We start from the raw sequence: 14,871 nt of genomic DNA, 5'->3' as shown, positions 1-14,871 counted from the left end.
TCTACTCCCTTTATCAAATCAAGTCAGCCAGAAATGCATTAAATATAATAAATCAAAGATTTAGCTAAGAAATACTTTCTTTCCTGCTAAACAATGTGGAAGAAATGTTAAATTATAAAGAACAGCGGTGGATCTATGTTTTGAACACAGTATCCCCTTACGGGCTTAATAACGAGCTAGAATGGATGTCGCTAGTCTAACCATGTATTTAGAATATCTTTTAAAGTAGGAGGATTCTGCTAAACATAAAGTAATAAATAACTGTACGGAGCTGTCTTTTACGCTGGAGTTTACGTCATTACGTATCCTCGGGCTTGTCAGATGGCCCTAGATATTTAAATGAAAAAACGCTGCCGCTTCCGGTGTAAAGAATTGGCGGTGGTGAAGAGGTAAGCAATAAGCTAGGATGTCGGTAAAGCGATAGCTAGCTATCTATAGGAAGAGCTCTACTTCTATTGTAAATTTAACTATAGAATAATTTTAAAAGTTATTAACACATGGCTGTGCCGGTTGTACTTGCAGGGATGAAGCCTTGAAAAAGCTATCTCGGCGAAACATGTCGGCTTGGACATCCCTTATAAACGCTGACATCTCAAGCCAAGCAGACTTAGCCACAGTTTTAAGCTAAGTATAAAAAGTATATATATAAATACAAATAAAAATAAATAAAAAGTCTAAAAACATTTAGCTCTAAAAAGATAATGAGACCCAGTGACGAGCAGACACGTAAAGCTCAGGACAATGAAAAGTTTGAGTCCTGAGTGGTGCCACTGAGGGTCGGAAAAAATTACATATGGTTGCTTGTTTAGCAGGAAAGAAAGTATTTCTTAGCTAAATCTTTGATATATGAAGTAAGCACCTAGAGTTACATATAGTGCTTTGGGATTGATTCATTAAATATAATAAAAACATATCATACGGTGAAAGTGCAATATGGATGTATTCTTATTAAGAACTGCCTTATGAGTCAGACCAATGGTCCATCTAGCCCAGTAGCCCATCTTCAAAGTGGCCAATCCAGGTCACTAGTACAATAGACTCAGTTATTCGGATAGGTAGATGCCAGATAACTGCAGTTTCTGGTTGCTTGACAGTTACTGTAAAAATAGTTTTGTCTCCTTTCCCACCTCACTTGCAGGTCCAGCATCTATTCTTCCCTTCTTTCTTGGTCACTCCCCCCTTCTCTCCCCTCTTCTCCACCCACTTCCTCCCTCTCATACCAGAAGCAGCAAAGAACGTCCTCCCTCCCTCCAAACAGTAGAGCCGGTCTGACACCCTCCTCCATTCTTCAAAGCAGCAGAGTCGGTGTAACCACCCCCTTCCTTCCCTCTGTTCTCCAAGGCAGCAAAGCCAGTGTGGATACCCCCCACACACACAATAAAAGCAGCCGATGAGCAGAGGAAGTGCTGATAAACAAGCTGTTTCTGGCCAGTCCCAGCAGGGCCTTTCCTCTGCCACGTCAGAAATGACGCAGCGGAGGAAAAGCCCTACCAGGGCTGGCCGAAAGCAACCCGTTTACTGTCGCTTCTTCTGCTCACCGGCTGCTGCTACTGTTTTGGGTGAGTGAAGGGGGATGTCAGACTGGCTTTGCTGCTTTGGGGAACAGAGAGAGGGGGTTGTCAGGACCGGCTCCCTGCTGCTACGGGAAGTGAGGAAGGGAGATCTGTGGTTGTTGTCGATGCCTCTGGGACTGGAAGTCGGGGGGGGGGGGTTGTTGGGTCAGGAGAATAACTTTGGATGTTATCTAAGGAGCGAGGGAAACTTTTTTTACCAACAATTTTTTTGTCGGTTGGTCAAGAGTGCCGGTTAGTTGAATACAGTTAACTTTAATTCTACTGTACCTGGCAAAAACCCAAATAGTAGCTACCGATCCAGGGCAAGCAATGGCTTTCTCCATGTCTTTCTCAATAACAAACTATAAGAACATAAGAATAGCTTCACTGGGTCAGACCAAGATGCATATGCAAGACAAATATTGCTTTGAGTTTTTTATTCTTTGGATTTGATGTCCAATGCTAACGGAATAGACACAAGCAGTGGGAAATGTGAGCAACCATTAACTAACTCAGAGGATCTAGGAGAGATATATACCAATTGAATTCAAGTTAAAATTTCTCCCTAAATCAACCTTTGATAAGACCTGATATAAGTAAGAGTATTCTATGTTGTCAAAGGCATTTTCTAGTGACAAAACAATACAATAAATCAATTTCTAGACTGCATAACCAGGTAGTTCAATGCAGTTTACAAAAGATTACTAATACGTACAGGATGAAATAATTAAAGAAAGCAGGAGCCAGAAGGCCTTGAGCATACACAGATGCTCAAGGCCCAGCCCAGCAGCAAGAGGCAGGATCTTCATGCACCGGCACATTCTGTGGGTTGGTGCTGCGTGCCGGTGCCAGATCAGGGTAAGGGTTTGGACGAGAGGGCGATGCTGGTTCATGAGCGGGGGGTGGTGGAAGCACACCAGTGGCCTCGGAGGTGGGGGGGGGGGGTCTTTTGGGGATCTAGTAGGGTAGGTGGAAGCGAGCAGCACCAGTGGCCTCAGAGGAAGGAGGGAGTTTCCATTACTTCCTATGGGGAAACTCACTTCGATATACGAGCACTTTGGTTTATGAGCATGCTTCTGGAACGAATTATGCTCGCAAACCAAGTTACCACTATAACTTGGTATGCACGTGTTTTGCAAGACAAGCAAAACATTTTATTAAATTTTAACTTGATATACAAGCAAGGTCTTGCAATACAAGTACATACAATATACACATATCACACGATTACAACTGAGCCAATGATTCTTCTCTCTCTCTCTCTGACACTGCAAGAGTGTAGCGATATACAAGCAAGTACATACATTATATACACATCACAACTGAGCCGGTGGTGGTTCTCTCTCTCTCTCTCTGTAGCAACTGTTCTAAACAAGCAAGTACATACAGAATTTTATGTTAAAGTTTCTGGGTTGTGGCGCTTCCATTATTTCTTATGGGGAAATTCACTTAGATATACGAGTGTTTTGGATTACAAGCATGTTTTTGGAATGAATTATGCTCACATTTCGTAGTGTAGATAGATCTTTTTGCACAACAAACGGTCTCTCCCATTTTTTGGTATTATAGAAATAGATGCATCATATAAAGAATCAAGATGACTTCCATTTTGCAGGATTTCATTAGACACTTCCATCAGTAATGGAGCAAAAGAATAAACCATAGTTATGTAAAGCTTTTGTTCTTTTTACATTATTAGAAGCTGCTATAATCTATCTACTGATTATTTTTATTTAAAATTTATAGCTCACTGTATCCAACGACAGCAGATTACAACCAACCATACATGACAGAACATAAGATTTGCCGCTGCTGGGTCAGACCAGTGGTCCATTATGCCCAGCAGTCCGCTCACGCGGTGGCCCCTAGGTCAAAGACCAGTGATCTATTTGAGTCTAGCCTAGAAAAGGACTTGGGGGGCAATAGTGGACAAGACAATGAAGCCATCGGCAGTGCGCAGTGGCCTCTAAGGCAAATAGAATACTAGGTGTTATCAAGAAAGGTATTACAACCAGAACGAAAGAAGAAATCCTGCCATTGTATCAGGCGATGGTGCACCCGCATCTGGAGTACTGCGTCCAATATTGGTCGACGTACCTTAAGAAGGATATGGTGATACTCGAGAGGGTTCAGAAAAGAGCGACACGATTGATAAAAGGTATGAAAAACCTTTCATATGCTGAAAGATTAGAGAGACTGGGGCTCTTTTCCCTGGAAAAGCGGAGGCTTAGAGGGGAAATAATAGAGACTTACAAGATCATGAAGGGCATAGAGAAAGTGGAGAGGGACATGTTCTTCAAACGTTCGAAAACTACAAGAACGAGAGGGCATTCAGAAAAATTAAGAGGGGACAGATTCTGAACCAATGCTAGGAAGTTCTTCTTCACCTAAAGGGTGGTGGATGCCTGGAATGCGCTTCCAGAGGGTGTGATAGAACAGAGTACGGTTTTGGGGTTCAAGAAGGGATTAGATAATTTCCTGAAGGAAAAGGGGATAGAAGGGTATAAATAGAGGATTACTATACAGGTCCTGGACCTGATGGGCTGCAGCGTGAGCGGACTGCTGGGCATGATGGACCTCTGGCCTGACCCAGCAGAGGCACTGCTTATGTTCTTATGCTTATGTTCTGTTCCAGTAGGAACTTATCGAACCTTGTCTTGAATCTCTGAAGGGTGCTTTCCTCTAAAACAGCCTCCGGGAGAGCGTTCCACCACTCTCTTGGGTAAAGAAGAACTTCCTTACGTTTGTATGGCATCTTTTCCCTTCTAACTTCAGCGAATGCCCTCTCGTTCTCTTCACCTTGGAGAGGGTGAACAATCTCTCTGTCTCTACTAAGTCAATTCCTTTCAATATCTTGAATGTTTCGATCATGTCCCCTCTCAGTCTTCTCTTTTCAAGGGAGAAGAGGCCCAGTTTCTCTAGCCTCTCGTTGTACGGCAACTCCACCAGCCCCTTAACCATTTTTGTCACTCTTCTCTGGACCCTTTCGAGTAGTACTATGTAATTTTTCATGTACGGCGACCAGTGTTGCGCGGATGGTTTCATTGACTTGTCCATAAGTACTCCCAAGTCTATTTCCTGGGGGCTCTCTCCGAGTATAGCACCGGACATCCTGTATTCGTGCATATGATTTTGGTTACCAACATGATTTTTTTTAAAAATTAAAAGTCAGACTTTTTTTTAATGAAATTATTTTTTGAAGAAAAATCTATCAAAGATAGTTTTCTATTTACCATATAGACTCGAATATAAGTCAATCCGAATACAAGTCAAGACCCCCATTTTTCCCCCCAAAAAGTAGGAAAAATGATTGACTCGAATATAAGTCGGAGGCTTAATATTCAAGTGCCATGCCCTGCCAGAATCTGCACCCAGTGTCCCCTCCATCACGCCTTCCCCTGCAAGGTACTGCACTCACCCCCCTCCCTGCCAAGTTCTGCACCCAACCCCCTTCCCTCCCTGCCCTGCACTCAGTCCCATTCCCTACCAGGCTGTGAACCAAGCCCCTTCCCTGCCAGGCTCTGAATACTGTCCCCACTCCCTCCTGTCACGGCCTAAGGCAGGCTTGCAGGAAGTCCGGGAGTGTTTCGGATGGCCACTGGGGCATGACCTGAATATAAACCGGGACCTCAAAAATCTCGGTTATGTCCTACCTATTAATTTTATTTCCTTTAGATGCAGCAGATTAATCCAGAGACCAGTGGGATAGCAAATACCTACCAGCAGGTGGAGATAGAGCCCTGGTTTTCAGGAGTATATCTGGATGGAACCCCTATTGTCAAATAGTACTGCTCTTACCCAAGCATCCAGGGCAATTCAGCTGCAGCTCAAAAATTTCCCATAAGAGAACAAGAACAATAACCAATCTACACCAACCTTAGCACCCCTCCTCCCGCCAGAGGAGTCACCGCAGAATCCAGACTGGGTGGGATTCTGGATTCATTTGTTGCGTCTACAGGAAAGAAAATTAGCAGGTAGGATATAATTTTTCCTTCCTTAGCGCCAGCAGCAGATGAATCCAGAGACCAGTGGGATGTAGTAAAGCCAACTCAAACTCAGTGGGACTAACGCACGGCCTCTGCAATGGCTGAAGCCCCGAAGGACCCCTCTGCTCGTTCAGCTACATCCAAGCGGTAATGTCTAGAGAAAGTGTTCGAGGTCGACCATGTGGCCGCACTGCAAATTTACTCCAGAGAGAAACCCCTGGACTCGGCCTAGGACATAGCTATCACCCTGGTCAAGTGAGCATGGAGGGCTTCTGGCAGCCATTTGCCCACTACCAAATAAGCAGGAGCAATAGCCTCCCAGACCCACCGAGCTACTGAAGCTTTTGAGGCCACCAGGCCCTTCCTAGGTCCTGAAAATAGAACAAAGAGATGATCAGACTTCCTAAAGTCATTAGTAACCTGAAGATAGTGCAAGAGAACTCTACACACATCCAGCAAATGTAATGACAGAAACCGCAACCCCTCACTCCTCCTCCCTAAACGCCAGAAGGAAGAGAGCCTGATTGACATGAAAAGGTGAAACCACCTTAGTCAGAAACGAAGGAACTGTCCGAATCGAGACCCCCCGATTCTGAAAAACGTAAGAACAGATCCCTGCAAGACAGAGCTTGCAACTCTGACAACACACCTCACTGAAGCCATAGCCACCAGAAAAATCACCTTCACGGTTACATCCTTGATTGTCACGCTACTCAAAGGTTCGAAAGGAGACCCTATCAACCCCCCCCAAGAACCACCTTAAAACTCCAATCTGGACATGGTTTCCGCAGCGGCCTAATATGGTTTACCCCCTTAAGGAACCTCACCACATCTGGCTGAGACCCTAAAGAAGTATTTGACACCTTACTTCTATAACAGGCGATAGCTGCCACCTGAACGCGAGGGGAACTGCATGCTAACCGTTTGGAAACACCTTCTTGCAAAAAAAGAGAATATGAGATAAGGAAGCCTGAAAGGGCGAAATCCCTAATCTACTACACCAAGAATCAAACACTCACCAGACCCTAGCATAGGCCATAGACATAGACTTTTTCTTAGCCTGTAGAAGAGTAGCAATAACCTGCTCTGAATACCCCTTCTGCCTTAGCCTTGACTTTTAATAGCCAGGCCGTAAGACCAAAGCAGGAGGGATCTTCCATCTGCACTGGTCCTTGTACGAGCAAGTCCGGGGTCACTGGGAACCGAAGTGGTTGGCCCTGTAATAGCTTCATCTGATCCACATACCACGGACAACGCGACCAGTCCGGGGCTATGAACACCGCTAAGCCCGGCCTATCATTGACCAGGGAGGAAACACATACAGCAGACTTTACGGAGGTCATGGAAAAACCAACGCATCCACCCCCTCCGAGCTCCGTTCCTTGCACCTGCTGAAGAACCGTGGGACCTTGACGTTGTAAACCAAGGCCATAAAGTCTATCTCCGGGAGCCCCCACTTGTGAACAATGAGCTGGAACACCTGTCGAGACAGCTCCCAGTCCCCGGGATCCAACCGATTCCTGCTGAGGAAATCTACCTGAACGTTGTCTTTTCCAGCAATATGCACCGCTGAAGGAAACAGAAGAAACGCCTCTGCCCACAGCAGAACTCTCACCTCTCATGCCAACAGCCGGCTCCTCATGCCCCCCTGTCTGTTGATATAGGCCACTGCCATGACACTGTCCGACAGGACCCTGGGTCGGTTTGTCCTAAATTATCGGCTGAAACTCTTTCAGAGCTAGCCTGATCACCCTTAGTTCTAGAACAAGGGTGGGCAACTCCAGTCCTCAAGGGCAGGAATCCAGTTGGGTTTTCAGGATTTCTCCAATTAATATGCATGAGATCTATTTGCAAGCACTTCTTTCAATGCATATTAATTGGGAAAATCCTGAAAACCCGACTGGATTCCGGCCCTCAAGGACCAGAGTTGCCCACCCCTGTTCTAGAACATTGATAGACCATTAAGCCTCTTCCAGGCTCCAACTGCCCTGTGCTGAGGACTGGAGACATCGAGCCCCCAATCCAGTCAGGCTGGGGTCCGTTGTTACTATCATCCATAAGAACATAAGAACTGCCATCTCCGGATCAGACCTTCGGTCCATCAAGACCAGCGATCCATACACGCGAAGGCCCAGCCAGGTGTACACCTGGCGTAATTTTAGTCACCCATATCCCTCTATGCCTTTCGTAAGGAGATGTGCATCTAGTTTGCTTTTAAATCCTAGGATGGTCAATTCCCCTATAACCTCCTCTGGGAGAGCATTCCAGGTGTCTACCACTCGTTCCGTGAAGCAGAACTTCCTGATATTTGTCCTGGACTTGTCCCCGCTTAGCTTCAGTCCATGTCCTCTTGTCCGTGTCACATTGGACACTGTAAATAATTTTTTTTCCTGCTCTATTTTGTCGATTCCTTTCAGTATTTTGAAGGTCTCAATCATATCCCTTCGCAGTCTCCTTTTCTCAAGGGAGAACAATCCCAGTCTCTTAAGTCATTCCTCGTATTCCAAGTTCTCCATACCTTTTATTAGCATCGTTACTCATATCTGCACCCTCTCCAGCAGTTTTATATCTTTCTTTAGGTTGGGAGACCAATATTGGACACAGTATTCCAAGTGAGGTCTGACCATTGCTCTATAAAGCGGCATTATAACTTTCTCCGATCTACTCGTGATTCCTTTCTTTATCATGCCTAACATTCTATTTGCTTTCTTTGCCGCTGCCGAGCATTGTGCCAACGGCTTCAGGGTCCTATCTATCAGTACACCCAGGTCCTTTTCTTATTCACTCTTACCCAGAGTTGCACCTGACATTCTATACTCGTGCTCTTTATTCTTTCTGCCTAAATGCATTACTTTGCACTTTTCCACATTAAACTTCATCTGCCATTTCTCTGCCCATTTCTCTAACTGACACAAGTCACTCTGGAGTTCCTCGCTATCCTTCTGCAATCTGACTGCCCGGCATAGTTTTGTGTCGTCTGCAAATTTGATGATCTCATTGGATGTTCCTTCTTCTAGGTCATTGATGAAAATATTAAATAAGATGGGCCCAAGTTCCGAGCCCTGGGGCACACCGCTAGTCACTTTCTCCCAGTCTGAGAACTTCCCATTTATGCCCATTCTCTGCTTTCTGTTCTCCGGCCATTTGCCCATCCATCTTAGTATATCTCCCTCTATTCCAGCGGTCTCAAACATGCAGCCCGCGAGCCACATGTGGCATTCCAGGTTTTATTTGCGGCCTGCGGTCTGGAGGCGATCATTCTCTTCCTTTTGGAGCAGCAGCCGGCTCGTTCGTTCAAAGTCGCGGGTTGGCGGCTCCTTGCGCTATCTACTCCTGCATCGGAAGCCTCTCTGAAAATCAAAAATACCAAATACCCAATACAACCCGTACTAAAACTCCTAGGAGTTACGATAGACAGATGTTGCACAATGCAGCCCCAGATCAACAAAACAACCCAGAAAGCTTTTCTAACCATGAGAAATCTCCGTAAAATCAGAAAATTCTTTGACCAAGCACAATTTAGACTAATCGTCCAATCCCTAGTCTTAGGTCTGCTGGATTATTGCAACTCCCTATATCTTCCTTGTCCAGCCACTATGATAAAACAACTCCAGACCATACAAAACACCGCCCTCAGATTGATCTACTCACTCAAAAAATATGATCACATAACAACTGCCTTCTTAGACTCTCACTGGCTACCCATACAAGCACGAATCCAATTCAAATTCCACTGCCTGATATTCAAAGCATTACACGGCTCTTCCCCCTCCTATCTAAACAACCGCTTAAACCAAATCTCCACCTCAAGACACAGAAGAACCTCGAACCCTTTCGCCTTCCCCCCACTCGAAGGCACACAACGCAAGAAAATGTTTGACAACCTTCTGGCAACACAAGCAGCAAAAATCAACCATTCCATCTCCAATCTTATGACAATATCAGACAACTTCAAAACATTCAGAAAAGAAATCAAAACCCTGCTTTTCAAAAAATTCATCCAAATATCTTAACCCCTCCTCTTTTACCTCCAGAAGATTCACCTACCTTCAGATAACCTTCCCCCAAATTACCCACCTTAACACCTTCCAATTAAACAAATACCATAAATAGATTGTAACCTACCCTCTCTAACTGCATTCATATGTATTTTTCATACAGTTCTTCACTGTCAGTTTAATTTCCATCCTATAAGTTCATATAGAATTTTTCTTTTTTCAACCATCTTTATTTTCTCTTCTTTATTAATTTCCAGGTACTTTAGTTAGATTGGGAGCCTTCGGGACAGTAAGGGAATTTTTTAAGTACCTTCTTACTTCTCATTTATAATCTTAATGTATATTTTCTTCAAACCGCTTAGAACCTAACGGATGTAGCGGTATATAAGAAATAAATTACATTACAACATCAGAGAGGCTTCAGACGCATGCACGGATCTTGCAAGGAGCTGCCACCCGCAGCTTTGAACGAACGAGCCGGCCAGACATGCTGCTGCTCCAGTGGCGTACCAAGGGGGGGTGGTCCACTGTTCTCCCTAGAGTGCGGCTCGCGGCTCGTCTAGAACAGTGGTGCCCAACCTGCTTCCCTTCCCTTCTCACTGCTGCCATCGGAGATCAGGACGGCACCGTGTTCTTTGATCTCCCTGTTTCTCTTCCCTGCGAGGCCGACCAACTCTCGCGGCCCGACGTCAATTCTGATGTCGAGAGGACATTCTGGCTAGCCAATCGCTGCCTGGCTGCCCTGAACGTCCTTTCCAACGTTAGAATTGACGTCGGATGGCAAGAGTTGGTCGGCCCCGTGCAGAAGAGAAGCAGGGAGATCTCAGCCTGTTCCCGATAGCGGCAGCAGCAGCAGCCTATTCCACGGCGGCGGTGGCATGGGGGAGGGCTGGAAGGAAGGAAGGAAGAAAGAAAGAAGATGGGGTGGGGACAGGGAGCCAGAAAAAAAAGCAAAAAATGGGGCACGGAAGAAGGAAGAAAGAAAGAAGGAGGGGGGACAGGGAACCAGAAACAAAGCAAAAATGGGGCACGGAATCAGAGAAAGACAGACAGAGAAAGAAAGAAAAAGTTGGGGGAGGGAATGAGGTCTGGAGGAGAGGAAGCATACAGGAGACTGAAAGAAGGGAAGAAGTATTGGATGCACAGTCAGAAGAATAAAGTGCAACCAGAGACTGATGAAATTACCAAACAAAGGTAGGAAAATGATTTTACTTTCAATTTAGTGATTGAAATGTGGCAGTTTTGAGAAAGAAAAGATATTGAACTTTAAATGTGAGTGCTGCAGAAAAAATAGAGTACTTGGAGGGCCGCAGAAAAAAATAGTTAATGTCTTATTAAAGAAATGACAATTTTGCATAAGGTAAAACTCTTTATAGTTTATATAACTTTCCTTTTAACTGTTAAAGGAAAGTTTTATAAACTATAAAGAGTTTAACCTCATGCAAAATTGTCATTTCTTTAATAAGACATTAACTATTTTTTTCTGCGGCCCTCCAAGTACCTACAAATCCAAAATGTTGCCCCTCAAAGGGTTTGAGTTTGAGACCACTGCTCTATTCCATGGCTTTGTATTTTCCTGAGAAGTCTTTCATGTGGAACCTTGTCGAACGCTTTCTGGAAGTCCAAGTATATTATGTCAACCAGTTCTCCACTATCAATTTGTTTGTTCACGGTCTCAAAAAATTGAAGTAAATTCGTCAAACATGATTTCCCTTTCCTGAAACTAGTCAAAGGTATGGAAAATTTGAGCTACAAAGAACGCCTCAGAAAATTGGGACTATTCACCCTCGAGAAGAGAAGATTGCGAGGGGATTTGATAAAGACTTTTAAAATATTAAAAGGATTTGATAAAATAGACCAGGAAACAGCATTACTAACATTTTTGGAGGTGACACGGACACGGGGTCATAGCCTAAAACTGAGTGGCAGCAGGACAAATGTTAGGAAGTTCTGTTTCACACAGAGAGTGGTTGGCGCTTGGAATGCTCTCCCGGAGGAGGTTGTGGCGGAGACTACTGTTCCGAGTTTCAAGCGCAAGTTGGATGCACATCTTCTTGAAAATCATATTGAAGGATACGAGAAATCCGGGTCTCCTAAAAGGTGTACTTAAATGGGCCACCGTGTGTGCGGATCGCCGGACAAGATGGACCTTGGTCTGATCCGGTGAAGGCATTTCTTATGTTCTTATGTGTTTTGTGTTTTTCTTAGCCTCTCCCAACGAGCAGATAAAAGATAACAAGATCCACATGAATGGCAAAGATCACGAAATTGATCAATCTATTAAAATACTAGGGGTTACCCTTGACAGGCACCTAAAACACACTGACCTAATGTTCAAAAAATGTATCTCTACCCTATGGAAACTTCGCACCATCAAAAAATTCTTCGATGAATCATCCTTTCGTCTACTAGTACAAGCCTCCATCTTGAGTACTCTGGACTACTGCAACATCATATTCTTGGGAGCATACAAAAAGTCCCTCCAAAAGCTAAGATTAATCCAAAACACTGCCGTCCGTCTCATCTTCAGACTCAAGAAATGGGAACATATCTTTCCATACCTCCAAAAACTCCAGTAGAATCCAGAATACTCTTCAAGTTTGCCTGCATCAGCTTCAAAGCGATCTTCGGAATGCTACCAACCTACCTAGCCTCCCAATTCCTCACCTACTGCCCAAAAAAGACCTCCCGCAGAACAAACCTCTTTACCTACCCATCCCTGAAATCATGCCACTACAAGAAGTACCTAAACAGAATGCTTTCCTTCCAGGCAGCTCAACTGAACACATGGCTAGCAAAACCAATACTTGAAGCCACATCATAAGTGGACTTCAGAAAATCTCTGAAGACCCGCCTCTTCAACACCACCTAAACCCTCCCCCTACCAATTATAAACCACATCGAAAGTCCTTTTCCCCTCCCCCAACGTCTTATGCTTTACCTCTCTTACGCTTATCATATATATCTAGCTGTAAACAGCACTGATCCTTAGTAACTGTTCATATTGTATCATCCTATAACTTAGTATAACATCCTGTATCTGATTGTAAACATCCTATAACTGTTCTCTTGTCAATATCTTGAATCTTACTGTAATCACCCCAGCACCCACTCACCTTATACTTTCCTGTATCTTATTGTAAACATCCTGTAACCGGTCTCTTGTTAATATCTTGTACCTTTCTGTAAACACCCCAGTACCTCATTGTAAACACACTAACTGTTTTTCGTGTTAACCTTTCTGTAAACACCCCAGTACCCTGTACCTCATTGTAAACATACTGTAACTGTTTTTTCGTGTTAATATTTCGTACCTTATTGTAACCACCCAGTACCTGCTCACTTTGTAATATCCTGTATCCTTCTGTTAACCCTGTACTCCCTCTAGACACGATTTCATTGTAAACCGCTTCGAACTTAGGGTATAGCGGTATATAAGAAATAAATTATTATTATTATTATTATGAATGGAATGTTGCCACTCTTTGGGATTCTAGAATCTTGTTATTCCTTGGGATTCTATATGGAATGTTGCCACTCTTTGGGATTCTAGAATATTCCTTGGGTTTCTGAATGGAATGTTGCCACTCTTTGGTATTCTAGAATATTCCTTGGGATTCTGAATGGAATGTTGCCACTCTTTGGGATTCTAGATTCTCGTTATTCCTTGGGATTCTATATGGAATGTTGCCACTCTTTGGGATTCTAGAATATTCCTTGGGTTTCTGAATGGAATGTTGCCACTCTTTGGTATTCTAGAATATTCCTTGGGATTTTGAATGGAATGTTGCCACTCTTTGGGATTCTAGATTCTCGTCATTCCTTGGGATTCTATATGGAATGTTGTTACCCTTTAGGATCTAGAATCTTGCTATCTATATGGAATGTTGCCACTCTTTGGGATTCTAGAATATTCCTTGGGATTCTGAATGGAATGTCGCCACTCTTTGGGATTCTAGAATATTCCTTGGGATTCTGAATGGAATGTTGCCACTCCTTGGGTTCTGACCTGGATTGGCCACCGTGAGAACGGGCTGCTGGTCTGGATGGACCATTGGTCTGACCCAGTGAGGCTCTTCCCATTTGCTCCGTTTAGTGCGCGGGAGCTGCTCTAGGGCCCCTCAGTCAGGGCTTAGAGCGCCCTCCACCCTCGCTCACCTGCTGGGCCAAGAGCTGCCGCCTCAGCCGCTGCCGCTCCCGGATCTCCTGCAAGCGGCTGTTCATCCCGCTCACTGGCTAGCGCGCGCTTCCACACGGCTCGCGGCGCCCTCTCATGACGTCATCACCGACCCCTACGCACGGAGCTCGCTACGGCGAACAGGCTGAGAGAATTCTGCCGAAGCGCATGCTCAGAACCCAGGGGATGTGCGCGCGGAGAGCGGGAGGAGGGGGGGACTGTTGATGCGCGTGCGCTTTCGCTGTGGAGATCTCGAGCATCTCTTCCTAGGGACTAGCAGGCTCAGGCAGGACTGTCCACCAAAAAGACACAGTCCCTGCTCGGAAGAGCTTACACTTTAGGCAATCTGTGCTCAGGTGGGGGAATTGCAGAGGGTGGGCTGGAGTTTGCAATTGAAGCAGCTTCAAAGAAGTGGCCCTTGAGTCTGGATTTGAAGACTGCCAGAGGCGGAGCCTGATGTATCAAGTCAGGATTCCGGAATGTTGTCATCGTTCTTTGAAATTCTGGAATGTTGCTATTGTTTGGAATCCCCAAAGTTGCAACATTCTAGGCTACTACTACTAACTATTTTTATAGCGCTACTAGACATACGCCACGCTGAGACCGTCCCTGCTCCAAAGAGCTTACAGTCTAGTCAAGACAAAGAAACTGGACGAGAAGGTGCATCAATACACTGTGCTCAGGTCCGAGGGAAGGATAAGACAGAAATTGGGGCTTAGAAGGTGGGTTGAAGTTTGCAATTGAAGCAGCTTCAAAGAAGTGGCCCTTGAGTCTGGATTTGAAGACTGCCAGAGGCGGAGCCTGACGTATCGAGTCAGGATTCCGGAATGTTGTCATCGTTCTTTGAAATTCTGGAATGTTGCTATTGTTTGGAATCCCCAGAGTTGCAACATTCTAGGCTACTACTTCTAACTATTTTTATAGCGCTACTAGACATACGCCACGCTGTACATCAAAACACAAAAGAGACCGTCCCTGCTCCAAAGAGCTTACAGTCTAGTCAAGACAAACAAACTGGACGAGAAGGTGCATCAATACACTGTGCTCAGGTGGGGGAACTACCGAGGGAAGGATAAGACAGATATTGGGGCTTAGAAGGTGGGTTGGAGTTTGGAATTGAAGCAGCTTCAAAGAAGTGGCCCTTGAGTCTGGATTTG

The 14,871-nt window shown here is 44.8% G+C and overlaps 1 protein-coding gene across 2 annotated transcripts in view; it reads right to left on the bottom strand.

Annotated features, from left to right (window-relative positions):
• METTL14 (methyltransferase like 14) overlaps window positions 1-13,874 on the bottom strand; it is a 140,050-nt gene extending 126,176 nt beyond the window's left edge. For both annotated transcript variants that reach the window (XM_033937984.1, XM_033937994.1), the window contains exon 1: window positions 13,696-13,874. In XM_033937984.1, coding sequence (XP_033793875.1) covers window positions 13,696-13,761 — 66 coding nt within the window. In that variant the 5' untranslated portion in view covers window positions 13,762-13,874. The remainder of the gene's footprint in view (window positions 1-13,695) is intronic.
• Window positions 13,875-14,871: the final 997 nt, after the last annotated feature.

Source organism: Geotrypetes seraphini, chromosome 1 (genome assembly GCF_902459505.1).
Source record: "Geotrypetes seraphini chromosome 1, aGeoSer1.1, whole genome shotgun sequence".
NCBI lineage: Eukaryota > Metazoa > Chordata > Amphibia > Gymnophiona > Dermophiidae > Geotrypetes > Geotrypetes seraphini.
This window is presented reverse-complemented; position numbering and strand designations above follow the sequence as displayed.